Here is a 13084-nt window from a genome sequence, read left to right as displayed (position 1 = left end):
ACCTACTCGCGACAATTTTTACATTTACCAAGCCAATTAACCTACATACCTGCACGTCTTTGGAGTGTGGGAAGAAACCGAAGATCTCGGAGAAAACACGCGCAGGTCACGGGGAGAACGTACAAACTCCGTACAGTCGGGATCGAACCCGGGTCTCCGGCGCTGCATTTGCTGTAAGGCAGCAACTCTACCGCTGCGCCATCATGACCGCCCATGTCTGTCGCTCCAGGAACAGGCCCTTCGGCCCACTGGGTCCAAACCAACCAGCGATCCCCACACATTAATACAATCCTACACCCACTAGGGACAATTTAATTTTCACATTTCCCAAGCCAATCAACCTACAACCAACCAGTAATCACTCCGTACACTAACCTATGCGCACTAGGGATAATGTTACAACATACCAAAGCCAGTTAACCTACAATCCTGCACGTCTTTGGAGTGTGGGAGGAAACCGAAGATCTCGAAGAAAACCCCACGGGGAGAATGTACAAACTCTGTACAGACGGCACCTGCGGTCGGGATGGAACCCGGGTCTCCGGCGCTGCATTCTCTGTAAGGCAGCAACTCTACCGCTGCGCCACCGTGACCGCCCAAAGATTGTCTTGCTGCCGGCTGGTTCGCACGCAACAAAAAGCTTTTCACTGTATCTCGGTACACGTGGCAATAAACTAAACCGGACCAAAGTGGGTGACAGTACGACGAGACGGTGCGAGATGAGGATGGCAGACACACACACACACTCACACACACGACTGAAGTTGATATGCAGTGAAATATTTATTATACAGCGGGACATTCTTCTACAGATACAAACCGCAGACAGACGGTTAGACATAACAACGTACTCTGGCCCTGGGTGGCCAAAGGAAATCAAAGGAAGTCAGCTTCAGCTCAGGTCAACCATGGACATGCATCCATAAACAAGGCTTTTAATTTTAAAAAAAGTTATCACAATACTTATCTTCATTATTAACATCATGTACAAGTATTGCTCACGTTCTGCGGCAGTTCAATGGAGTGGAAGAGAGAGATGGGTTGCCGAAGAGATACTTAGGGCCTCCTGTTGGGACAACTGGTATCTCTTGTCCTCCAAAACCTCAGCCCGGTCGGTCATGAATATTGTCCCGAGATGCAAACACTCCAGACAAGGGCAATCTGCTCTTTAAGTTATCCACGACGTCCAATCGCGCACAAGAACGGCTTTATGCCTACGGAACATGCTCTGTGGAACATTGCACACTCTTTTCCCCATGCACAATTACTAGGTTCTACCATGCCAGCATCCCAACACAAGATTCATCCCACTAACAGACACAAGTCTGTGATCATCCTTGACACGAACCGAACGCAGGCAGCGATCCGTTCTCTCTCTCTCTCTCGAGGCGTCAACCGGTCGAGAATCGAGAACACTGGCCGCATCAGATCAACAGATCATCGGAAATTAGTCAGGGCATTTTCTGATCTCTTTGGGCGATTTACCTTGTGCTACTCTCTTCCGATCAATACAAGGCATTACATCTCCTCACGAGGAAGGTAGGACACATGGTCTTTAAGACATCACGCGGACACACGCACACACACACACAGTTAATCTTGTTACTCACAAAGGAGAGAAAGTGTCCATCGAACCTTTCCATCATCCCACTTGCTTCCCACCCAAGGACACGGCTGTCCATGAAGGTATTCCCCCACATCCAGGGAGTGGATATATGTTGGTGATCCAGGGGGGGGTTGTTGGGGAAAGGGAGTGGAGAATGAGGGTTACAACCGGTGTCAGAGAACACTGAGAGTGGCAACGATACCAAGATGGAGCGTCTTCATGGAAGGAGGCCGGGGGGCAGTGATGAGGTCAGGGGTTACCCAAGTGCCAGGGGTCAAGGAGGAGGGTTCGGCAACTGGACGTACATCACCCGTGACAGATAGGACCTTCCCCAGACAGGATATTTGGTCAACTTGGTTAGGATCTATACACACCCAAAGAAATATAAAACACCCATTTCAATAAGTCGACTGGAGTTATTGGAACGGAGTTGGGCTGACAAAAAACAAACACTGGGAATTAAGTGACACAACCTTCAGGGGCAAAACAACTTCTATATCTACGACAACGCATCTTGCGGAGTCCTTGTACGAGTTAGAGGCCAACTTGGATTGAACGCAGCGGGCTGATTCATGTCTCTGTTAAACTGGACTCGATGAAACTCTTGCGCGGAGAGGTGGAAGATAAGATGCAGCACAGAATGAAAACTCACAAACACTTGCACACCCACCATCCCTTTGATTTGGGTGAAAGCAGCAGCATTGAGAATAACACTTGGGTGTCATGAAACCAGAAGCCTTTCACAGTAGGCCGAACTTTTCTTTTTGGACTGACTGTGAGGCCTGGGCTTGCTTTGTTCTTTTGGCTTGTTGCCCACGATTGGAAGAGACTTTCTCTTGCTCATGCATGCATGCGCCCACACACACACACACGCACACACACACACACACGCACACAAACGCACACGCACACACACGCACACTACAAATAGTCATCCTCACTGGAGGAAGAGTCGTAGTCACTGCTGGAGGAGCTCAGTGGAGGACTTCTCCTCATGCTCCAGATCTGGGTGGAGAAGGTCTTATTCCAGCTGCAAGGATTACCAGTGGGCTTCAACATCTGGATGAGCTGAAAGGCCCAAAGCCAGTAGTCGCCAGAGGTTCATTTGCCAGCCTTTGTACTGCGATCCTTGTTCATGGATGTCAACATCTGGCTGATGTAAGAGGTCAACAGGTCGTCCATTTTGTACCCCTGTTTCAAGAAAGCATAGCTCCATCAATTCCTCAGAAAGGACGACCTCAAGCCTTGAGAGTCTTAAGAGTAGGGGTGCCAACTATCTCACTCCTAAATAAGGGACAAGGAGACGTCACTGCCCCGCGCTCCACGTGACCTCACCCAGCCAGCGGCCACCCGTTCCATCAATGGCGGCCGCCCGGGCTGAAAGGCGGGTTGCTACGCAACCTCCATTACGCAGCGCCCAGGCCTGCACTGTCCGGGCCCACAGCGTCCGGGCCCAATATGGGGCAAGGGCGGTCCCGTACAGGACAACCCAATTTAGCCCAAAATACGGGATGTCCCGGAAAATACGGGACAGTTGGCAACCCTACTTAAAAGTCATACAGCACGGAAACAGGCCCTTCGGCAAGGGCGTGCTGGGTCGATGGGCGAGTCATAGAGTCATAGAGCATGAAAACAAGCCCTTCAGCCCAACGTGCCCACACCGGCCAACATGTCCCATCTGCCTGCGTTTGGCCCATATCCCTCTAAACCTGCCCTATCCATGTACCCGTCCAAATGTTCCTTAAACGTTGTGATAGTACCTGCCTCGACTACCTCCTCCGGCAGCTCATTTCATGCATTCAAGAGAGAGCTAGATAGAGCTTTTAAGGATAGCGGAGTCAGGGGGTATGGGGAGAAGGCAGGAACGGGGTACTGATTGAGAATGATCAGCCATGATTAGTTTGAATGGTGGTGCTGGCTCGAAGGGCTGAATGGCCTACTCCTGCACCTATTGTCTATTGTCTACATACCTGCACCCTTTGTTTAAAATAGCCGCCCCTCAGGTTCCCATTAAATCTTTCCTCCCCTCACCTTAAACCCATGTCTACTGGTCCTCAATTCCCCTATTCTGGATAAACGACTCTATGCATTTACCCGATCTATTCTCACGATCAAGGAGAAAATAATTTATCCTGCAAATATTTAAGATCTCCACCTCTATAAGACCTGTCCTTACCCTCCTGCACTCTGTGGAATAAAGTCCTAGCCTGCTCAACCTCACCCTGTAGCACAGGCCCTCAGCATCTTGGTAAATCTTCTCTGCACCCTTTCCAGCTTGACAACATCTTTCCGACAACATGGTGACCAAAACTGAACACAATACTCGGTGTCACAAAATGCAGGAGTAACTCAGCGGGTCAGGCAGCATCTCAGGAGAGAAGGAATGGGTGACGTTTCGGGTCGAGACCCTTCTTCAGTCTGAAGAAGGGTCTCGACCCGAAATGTCACCAATTCCTTCTCTCCAGAGATGCTGCCTGACCCGCTGAGTTACTCCAGCATTTTGTGATACCTTCGATTTGTACCAGCATCTGCGGTTATTTTCCTAAACAATACTCAGTGTGGTCTCACCAACGTCTTATACAACTGTAACATGACCTCCCAACTTCTATATTCAATACTCTGACTGATGAAGGCCAGTGTGCTGAAAGCCTTCTTCACCACCACTGTGGTGATGTGGAATTATGTTGCCACAGACGGCTGTGGAGGCCAAGACTATGGATATTTTTAAGGTGGAGATTGACAGATTATTGATTGGAGTGGAGGCCAAGTCTCTGAATGCATTCAAGAGAGAGCTAGATAGAGCTCTTAAGGATAGCGGATTCAAGGGATATGTGGAGAAGGCAGGAACGGGGTACTGATTGCGGATGATCAGCCATGATCACATTGAATGGCGGTGCTGGCTCGAAGGGCCGAATGGCCTCCTCCTGCACCTGTTTTCTATGTATTTATGTATGTATGGAAGGGCATCAGGGATTATGGGGAAAGAGCAGGAGAATAGGGAAAGATAGATCAGCCATGATTGAATGGCGGAGTAGACTTGATGGGCCGAATGGCCTGATTCTGCTCCTAGAACCTATCTACTGGAGGTGTCACTTTCCAGGAACTATGTACCTGCCCTCCGAGACCCCTCTGCTCTACAAAACCAGCCCGGGGACTCCATGCATGCCACATTCGTTAAAGTTACCAAAGAGTGAAGGTAGGAACTGCAGATGCTGGTTTAAACCGAAGATAGACACAAATTGCTGGAGTAACTCAGCGGGACGGGCAGCATCTCTGGAGAGAAGGAATGGGTGACGTTTCGGGTCGAGACCCTTCTTCATTCCTTCTTCTCCAGAGACGCTGCCCGTCCTGCTGAGTTACTCCAGCGTTTTGAGTCGATCTTCCGCCGCCAAAGAGGTTTTTGGTCAATCTTACCAGGGAGGTCTCGCACAGCAGCTTGCTCCCCCTCACCAGGTTGCCGATGGTGATGTGGAAGTAGGTGTTGCCACTGCTCCAGTTTGATATCTTGGTGAACGGATGGGTGGTGAGGATACCCTTGAAAAAGGTCAAATAAGGGGAGAAAAACGTTTGACATTGCAAAGTAATAAGCCAGAATCAACCCCACCTAATCATATATCATATATCATATATCATCATATCATATCATATCATATATATACACAGCCGGAAACAGGCCTTTTCGGCCCTCCAAGTCCGTGCCGCCCAGTGATCCCCGTACATTAACACTATCCTACACCCACTAGGGACAATTTTTTTTAACATTTACATTTACCCAGCCAATTAACCTACATACCTGTACGTCTTTGGAGTGTGGGAGGAAACCGAACATCACGGAGAAAACCCACGCAGGTCACGGGGAGAACGTACAAACTCCTTACAGTGCAGCACCCGTAGTCAGGATCGAACCTGAGTCTCCGGCGCTGCATTCGCTGTAAAGCAGCAACTCTACCGCTGCGCTACTGTGCCGCCCAATGATAGTGCTGGAGTAACTCTATAGCGAGTTAGGCAGCATCCGTGGAGAACATGGATAGGTGGCGTTTCAGATCTTGGCACCAGTTTTAAAGTCTGCTCACTGGGTCTCCTGAAGCGGAGCCCGATCCAGGCGAGCCCCAGGCTGCTGCAGGGCCTCCATCCGGATTAGGGTTGCCAACTGTCCCGTATTAGCCAGGACATCCCGTATTTTGGGCTAAATTGGTTTGTCCCATACGGGATTGCCCTTGTCCCGTATTAGGCCCGGGGGGCACGCTGTAGGCCCCGACGCTGTAGGCCCCGACGCTGTAGGCCCCGACGCTGTAGGCCCCGACGCTGTAGGCCCCGACGCTGTAGGCCCCGACACTCCAGGTTTCCGTCACTTTAGCTCCGGACAGTCTAGGCCCGGAGGCCCGGGCGCCGCCTAATGGAGGTTGCCTAGCAACCCGCCTCTCGGCCCGGGCGGCCGCCATTGTTGTAGTGGGAGAACGTGGCCGCTGGCTGGGTGAGGTCACGTGGCGTCACCTTGTCCCGTATTTGGGAGTGAAATAGTTGGCACCCCAAGTCCGGATTGTCTGGCGACCCGTCGTCCCTCTGCTCGCCCACCCCGCCCACCGTCAACATTCGTGCCCCGGGGGGGGGGGGGGGCCTCCAGCAACCGACCGTGAGGGCGCGGAGGGCAAGACCCAAGTTCCCTCCATCACTGGCCCTTGTTCTCGAGACCGCCAGAAGGATGAGAGGGGATCTTATAGAAACATATAAAATCCTTAAGGGATTGGACAAGCTAGATGCAGGAAACATGTTCCCCGCGTTGGGGAGGTCCAGAACCAGGGGTCACAGTTTAAGAAGAAGGGGTAGGCCATTTAGGACTGAGATGAGGAAAAACCTTTTCACCCAGAGAGTTGTGAATCTGTGGAGTTCTCTGCCACAGAAGGCAGTGGAGACCAATTCACTGGATGCATTCAAGAGAGTGTTAGATATAGCTCTTAGGGCTAACGGAATCAAGGGATATGGGGGGGAGAGCAGGAATGGGGTACTTATTTTGGATGGTCAGCCATGATCACATTGAATGGCGGTGCTGGCTGGAAGGGCCGAATGGCCTCCTCCTGCCCCTATTTTCCATGTTTCCTCTCCGGTCCTCGGTGGACAAGGTGGGGGCCGGCTCGGTGGATGTTTTGGTGCCAGGACACTTGTCCAGTCTGAGCCGTCACGTATCCATGTTCTCCAGAGATGCTGCCTGACCCGCTGTGTCTAACCCCGGGATGATGGGCAAGGTAATAAATCTACCTTGGTCTTTGGGTCGATGAGGCTGACTCCATGCGTATTGATCACGATGAGAAGGATCTCGGGGTAGTTTGGCTCGGTGGTTTGCTATAAAGAGGAACAGAATAGGTTTAGGTTTATTCTTGCCAAGTGTACCGCTATGTTATCAGGCACCTGACTCATCCCACCACAACCACAGAGCAGTGCTGAACTACTACTATCTACCGACTCTGAACCGGTGACCCTCGGACTATCCTTTAATCAGACTTTGCTGGCTTGACCTCGCCCTTACCCTGATTCTCTTATCATCATCTATATACCAAAACTCTCGTTTGTTATCTTGTTTGTGACTGAACTTCAGCCAAAACGACACACGATAGCGCAACAATTTTAGGCCCACCTTACTCGCCATTGTCACTTTAGTGATAATGCAAGTAGTTTTATTGAAATCGGTGTTATATTTTTAAAGTTATTCACATTTTTAAGTTTAAAAGGAGGGGGAGGGGAGGGGAGGACGGAGGGAGAAGGGAGAGGGGGGGGTTGAGGAGAGAGGGGAGGGGGAGGAGGAGAGGAGAGGGTGCTGCACCATTGCAGGAGAGGTTTGGGCCCAACAGGTCCACTTGGTCTAGTGTATCTATAACACTGTGGGCAGCTTGATTGTAATCATGTATTGTCCTTCCGGTGCCTGGCTAGCACGCAACAAAAGCTCTTCACTGTACCTCGAGACACGTGACGATAAACTAAACTGCACTGTTACAAATCAGATGCACCATAAATACATACAACCAAGTCTATCTCAAGTACATGGTGGCACGGTGGCGCAGCGGTAGAGTTGCTGCCTTACAGCGAACGCAGCGCCGGAGACTCGGGTTCGATCCCGACTACGGGTGCCGTCTGTACGGAGTTTGTACGTTCTCCCCGTGACCTGCGTGGGTTTTCTCCGAGATCTTCGGTTTCCTCCCACAATCCAAAGACGTGCAGGTTTGCAGGTTAATTGGCTTGGTGAATGTGTGAATTTGTCCCTAGTGGTGTGTGCAGGTATAGTGCTGGTGTGGGGGGATCGCTGGGCGGTGCAGACTCGGTGGGCCGAAGGGCCTGTTTCCGCGCTGAATCTCTACACTAAACTAAATAGGTAGGAAAAAAAACCCTGCAGATGCTGGTTTAAATCGAAGGAAGGCACAAAATGCAGGAGTAACTCAGCGGGTCAGGCAGCATCTCAGGAGAGAAGGAATGGGCGACGTTTCGGGTCGAGACCCTTCAGACGGCTCCCAAGGGTCCCAAGGGTCGGGCCATACCACTACCGAACCCCACGGGACGGGAATGGACCAGTCCAGGGGTGGGTGGGGCGACCCTTGGCTACGGGGATCAAGGACGGGATTTTAGGCGCGATCTCTCTCTGGCAGTCTCGACCGGTCTGGAGAACACCACGATTAAATCCCTCCCGAAATACCTGGCTCCTCGCCTTTATTTCGGGCTTTTCGACGCGCCACAATGGAGATACGTGGGGCACTTTGTGTTTACACAGAGAGTGGTGGGTGTCTTGAATCTGCTGCCAGGGGTGGTGGTGGTGGAGGCAGATACAACAGATATAACATACTTTTAGAGAGCACATGGATATGTAGGGGATGGAGATCACATTAGGTTTATAGATACAGCCGTGGAAACCATATAACCATATAACAACTACAGCACGGAAACAGGCCCGTTCGGCCCTACCAGTCCACGCCGACCACTCTCCCTGACCTAGTCTCATCTACCTGCTCTCAGACCATAACCCTCCAATCCCCTCCCATCCATATACCTATCCAATTTACTCTTAAATAATAAAATCGAGCCTGCCTCCACCACTTCCACCGGAAGCCCGTTCCATACAGCTACCACCCTCTGAGTAAAGAAGTTACCCCTTATGTTACCCCTAAACTTTTGTCCCTCAATTCTAAAGTTATGTCCCCTTGTTGGAATCTTCCCCACTCTCAAGGGGGAAAGCCTACCCACGTCAACTCTGTCCGTCCCTCTTAAAATTTTAAAAACCTCTATCAAGTCCCCCCTCAACCTTCTACGCTCCAAAGAATAAAGACCCAACCTGTTCAACCTCTCTCTGTAGCTTAAGTGCTGAAACCCAGGCAACATTCTAGTAAATCTCCTCTGTACCCTCTCCATTTTGTCGACATCCTTCCTATAATTTGGCGACCAGAACTGCACACCATACTCCAGATTAGGCCTCACCAATGCCCTGTACAATTTTAACATTACATCCCAACTTCTATATTCGATGCTCTGATTTATAAAGGCAAGCATACCAAACGCCTTCTTCACCACCCTATCCACATGAGATTCCACCTTCAGGGAACAATGCACAGTTATTCCCAGATCCCTCTACGGCGTGGGTAGGAAAGAACTGCAGGTGCTGGTTTAAATCGAAGGTGGACATTTAAAATGCTGGAGTAACTCAGCATCTCTGGAGAGAAGGAATGGGTGACGTTTTGGATCGAGACCCTTCTTCGGACTGAAGAAGGGTCTCGACCCGAAACGTCACCCATTCCTCCTTTACAACATGGACCAAGGTCTTTAATCAGAGGGTGGTGAATCTGTGGGATTCTTCGCCACAGAAGGCTGTGGAGGCCAAGTCAGTGGATATTTTTTAAGGCAGAGACAGGTAGATTCTTGCTTAGTGCGGGTGTCAGGGGTTACGGGGAGAAGGCAGGAGAATGGGGTTAGGGGGGAGAGATAGATCAGCCATGATTGAATGCCATTATCCTGCCTTTTCCCCATGACCCTCGACACCCGTTCTAATCAAGAATTTGTCCCTCTCGGCCTTAAAAATATCCACTGACTTGACCTCCACAGGCCTCTGTGGCAATGAGTTCCACAGTTTAACTACCCTCTGACTAAAGAAGTTCCTCCTCACCTCCTTTTTAAAAGAGCCTAAACCTCCGGTCCTAGACTCTCCCACTAGTGGAAACATCCTCCCCACATCCACTCTATCTATGCCTTTCATTATTCTGTAAGTTTCAATGAGGTTTGGGTTTAATTTAGTTTATTACTATTGTTACGTGTACTGAGGTACAGTGAAAAGCTTTTATGTTTAGTGCTGCCCAGTCAGTGATAAGACTGTACATGATTACAATCGAGCCGTCCACAGCGTACAGATACAGGAAAAAGGGAATAACGTTTAGTGCAAGGTAAAGTCCAGTACAATCTGATTAAAGATAGTGTGAGGGAGAAAATAACTGCCGATGCTGGTACAAATCGAAGGTATTTATTTCACAAAATGCTGGAGTAACTCAGCAGGTCAGGCAGCATCTCAGGAGAGAAGGAATGGGTGACGTTTCGGGTCGAGACCCTTCTTCAGACTGATGTCAGGGGGGGGCGGGACAAAGGAAGGATATAGGTGGAGACAGGAAGATAGAGGGAGATCTGGGAAGGAGGAGGGGAAGGGAGGGACAGAGGAACTATCTAAAGTTGGAGAAGTCGATATTCATACCACTGGGCTGCAAACTGCCCAGGTGAAATATGAGGTGCTGTTCCTCCAAATTCCGGTGGGCCTCACTATGGCACTGGAGGAGGCCCATGGCAGAAAGGTCAGACTGGGAGGGGGAGTTGAAGTGCTCAGCCACCGGGAGATCAGGTTGGTTAAGGCGGACTGAGCGAAGGTGTTGAGCGAAGCGATCGTCGAGCCTGCGTTTGGTTTCGCCGATGTAAATGAGTTGACATCTAGAGCAGCGGATGCAATAGATGAGGTTGGAGGAGGTGCAGGTGAACCTCTGTCTCACCTGGAAAGACTGTTTAGGTCCTTGGATGGAGTTGAGGGGGGGGAGGTAAAGGGACAGGTGTTGCATCTCCTGCTGTTGCAGGGGAAAGTGCCCGGGGATGGGGTGGTTTGGGTGGGTAAGGGACGAGTGGATCAGGGTGAGGATCTCCAATGAGGTAGATGGGAGGTCAGGACCGCTCTCCAGTTGGCCCAGTAAATCCATGGGCCAGATAGCTATGACCATGCTCCGCAACTGGACATGAAATAGATAATAAATGCTCCTCACCTTTACTTCGAAGAAAGCCGATCCAAAGGTAGGCCACCTGTAGATCAACTTCAGGAACAGCAGCTTGGCCTCTTCCCTGGACTTTCCTGCTTGTTTATTGTAGAAAGCAACAATGGACTAGTGACAGAGAGAAGCAAAATTAGACATTGAAACGTAGAAAATAGGTGCAGGAGGAGGCCATTCGGCCCTTCGAGCCAGCACCGCCATTCATTGTGATCGTGGCTGATCATCCACAATCAGTAACCCGTGCCTGCCTTCTCCCCATATCCCTTGATTCCGCTAGCCCCTGGAGCTCTATCTAACTCTCTTTTAAATTCATCCAGTGAATCGGCCTCCACTGCCCTCTGTGGCAGAGAATTCCACAGATTCACAACTCTCTGGGTGAAAACGTTTTTTTCTCACCTCAGTTTTAAATGGCCTCCCCTTTATTCTAAGACTGTGGCCCCTGGTACAGGACTCACCCAACATTGGGAACATTTTTTTCTTGCATCTAGCTTGTCCAGTCCTTTTATAATTTTATACGTCTCTATAAGATTCCCTCTCACCTTTCTAAATTCCAGTGAATACAAGCCCAGTCTTTCCAATCTTTCCTCATATGACAGTCCCGCCATCCCGGGGATTAACCTGGTGAACCTACGCTGCACTGCCTCAATAGCAAGGACGCCCTTCCTCAAATTAGGAGACCAAAACTGCACACAATACTCCAGATGTGGTCTCACCAGGGCCCTGTACAACTGCAGAAGGACCTCTTTACTCCGAGACTCAAACCAGTGAGTCATAGAACTGAATGGCCCAACATGTACCCTTCAGTTTTCCAATTAAAGCCTTTGGGTGGGGAGAAGGCAGGAGAATGGGGTTAGGAGGGAGGGATAGATCAGCCATGATTGAACGGCAGAGTAGATTCGATGGATGGATGACCTAATCCTGCTCCTATCACGTATGGGACCTCAGTAGTCCACTGAGATTTTTGCATCCAGATATGGTCTGGATTTTGCCCATCCAGTTATTATTGGGCCCCATATCTGAGGAAGGGTGCACTGGCACTGAGGAGGGGAGGTTTGTGAGGTTCACAAGAATGAGTGGGTCAACATACGATGAGCGTTTGTCGGCACTGGGCCTGTACTCGCTGGAGTTTAGAAGGATGAGGGGGGACCTCATTGAAAGTTACCAAAGAGTGGGAGGCCTGGATGGAGTGGATGTGGAGAGGGTGTTTCCACTAGTGGGAGAGTCGAGGACCAGAGGGCACAGCCTCAGAATTAAAGGGACGTACATTTAAGAAGGAGACGAGGAGAAATTCCTTTAGTCAGAGGGTGGTGAATCTGCGGAATTCATTGTCACAGAAGGCTGTGGAGGCCAAGCCAATGGATATTTTTAAGGCGAGGAGTGACAGATTCTTGAAGGGTAGGAGGGTCAGGGGTTGTGGGGAGAAGGCAGGAGAATGGGGTTGAGAGGGGAAAGAGAGATCAGCCATGTGTAGGTAGACACTAAATGCTGGAGTAACTCAGCGGGGACAGGCAGCGTCTCTGGAGAGAAGGAATGGGTGACGTTTCAGGTCGAGACCCTTCTTCAGACTGAAGATAGATCAGCCATGATTGAATGGCGGAGTAGACTTCAAGGGTCATATGGCCTAATTCTGCTCCCAGAACTCATGAACTTAAATCCACATTAGGCAGGAAATGGTGTTGGGTAGACTGATGGGACTGAAGGCTGATAAATCCCCAGGGCCTGATGGTCTGCATCCCAGGGTACTTAAGGAGGTGGCGCTAGAAATTGTGGACGCATTGGTGATCATTTTCCAATGTTCTATAGATTCAGGATCAGTTCCTGTGGATTGGAGGGTAGCTAATGTTATCCCACTTTTTAAGAAAGGAGGGAGAGAGAAAACGGGAAATTATAGATCAGTTAGTCTGACATCAGTGGTGGAGAAGATGCTGGAGTCAATTATAAAAGACGAAATTGTGGAGCATTTGGATAATAGTTCCGATTTGGATGATTGTTCCGAGTCAGCATGGATTTACAAAGGGGAAATCATGCTTGACTAATCTTCTGGAATTCTTTGAGGATGTAACCAGGAAAATTGACAGGGGAGAGCCGATGGATGTGGTGTACCTCGACTTTCAGAAAGCCTTCGACAAGGTTCCACATAGGAGATTAGTGGGCAAAATTAGAGCACATGGTATTGGGGGTAGGGTACTGACATGGATAGAAA

At 50.0% G+C, this 13084-nt stretch overlaps 1 protein-coding gene across 2 annotated transcripts in view; it reads right to left on the bottom strand.

Moving 5' to 3' along the window:
* Positions 1-777: 777 nt before the first annotated feature.
* myo7aa (myosin VIIAa) overlaps positions 778-13084 on the bottom strand; it is a 148296-nt gene continuing 135989 nt past the window's right edge. For both annotated transcript variants that reach the window (XM_078402011.1, XM_078402012.1), the window contains 4 exons: positions 10876-10992; positions 6863-6946; positions 5021-5140; positions 778-2797 (listed from right to left, as the gene is read on the bottom strand). In XM_078402011.1, the coding sequence (XP_078258137.1) occupies positions 2708-2797; positions 5021-5140; positions 6863-6946; positions 10876-10992 (411 nt within the window). In that variant the 3' untranslated portion in view covers positions 778-2707. The remainder of the gene's footprint in view (positions 2798-5020; positions 5141-6862; positions 6947-10875; positions 10993-13084) is intronic.

Source organism: Rhinoraja longicauda, chromosome 7 (assembly GCF_053455715.1).
Source record: "Rhinoraja longicauda isolate Sanriku21f chromosome 7, sRhiLon1.1, whole genome shotgun sequence".
In the NCBI taxonomy this organism is placed as follows: Eukaryota; Metazoa; Chordata; class Chondrichthyes; order Rajiformes; family Arhynchobatidae; genus Rhinoraja; species Rhinoraja longicauda.
This window is presented reverse-complemented; position numbering and strand designations above follow the sequence as displayed.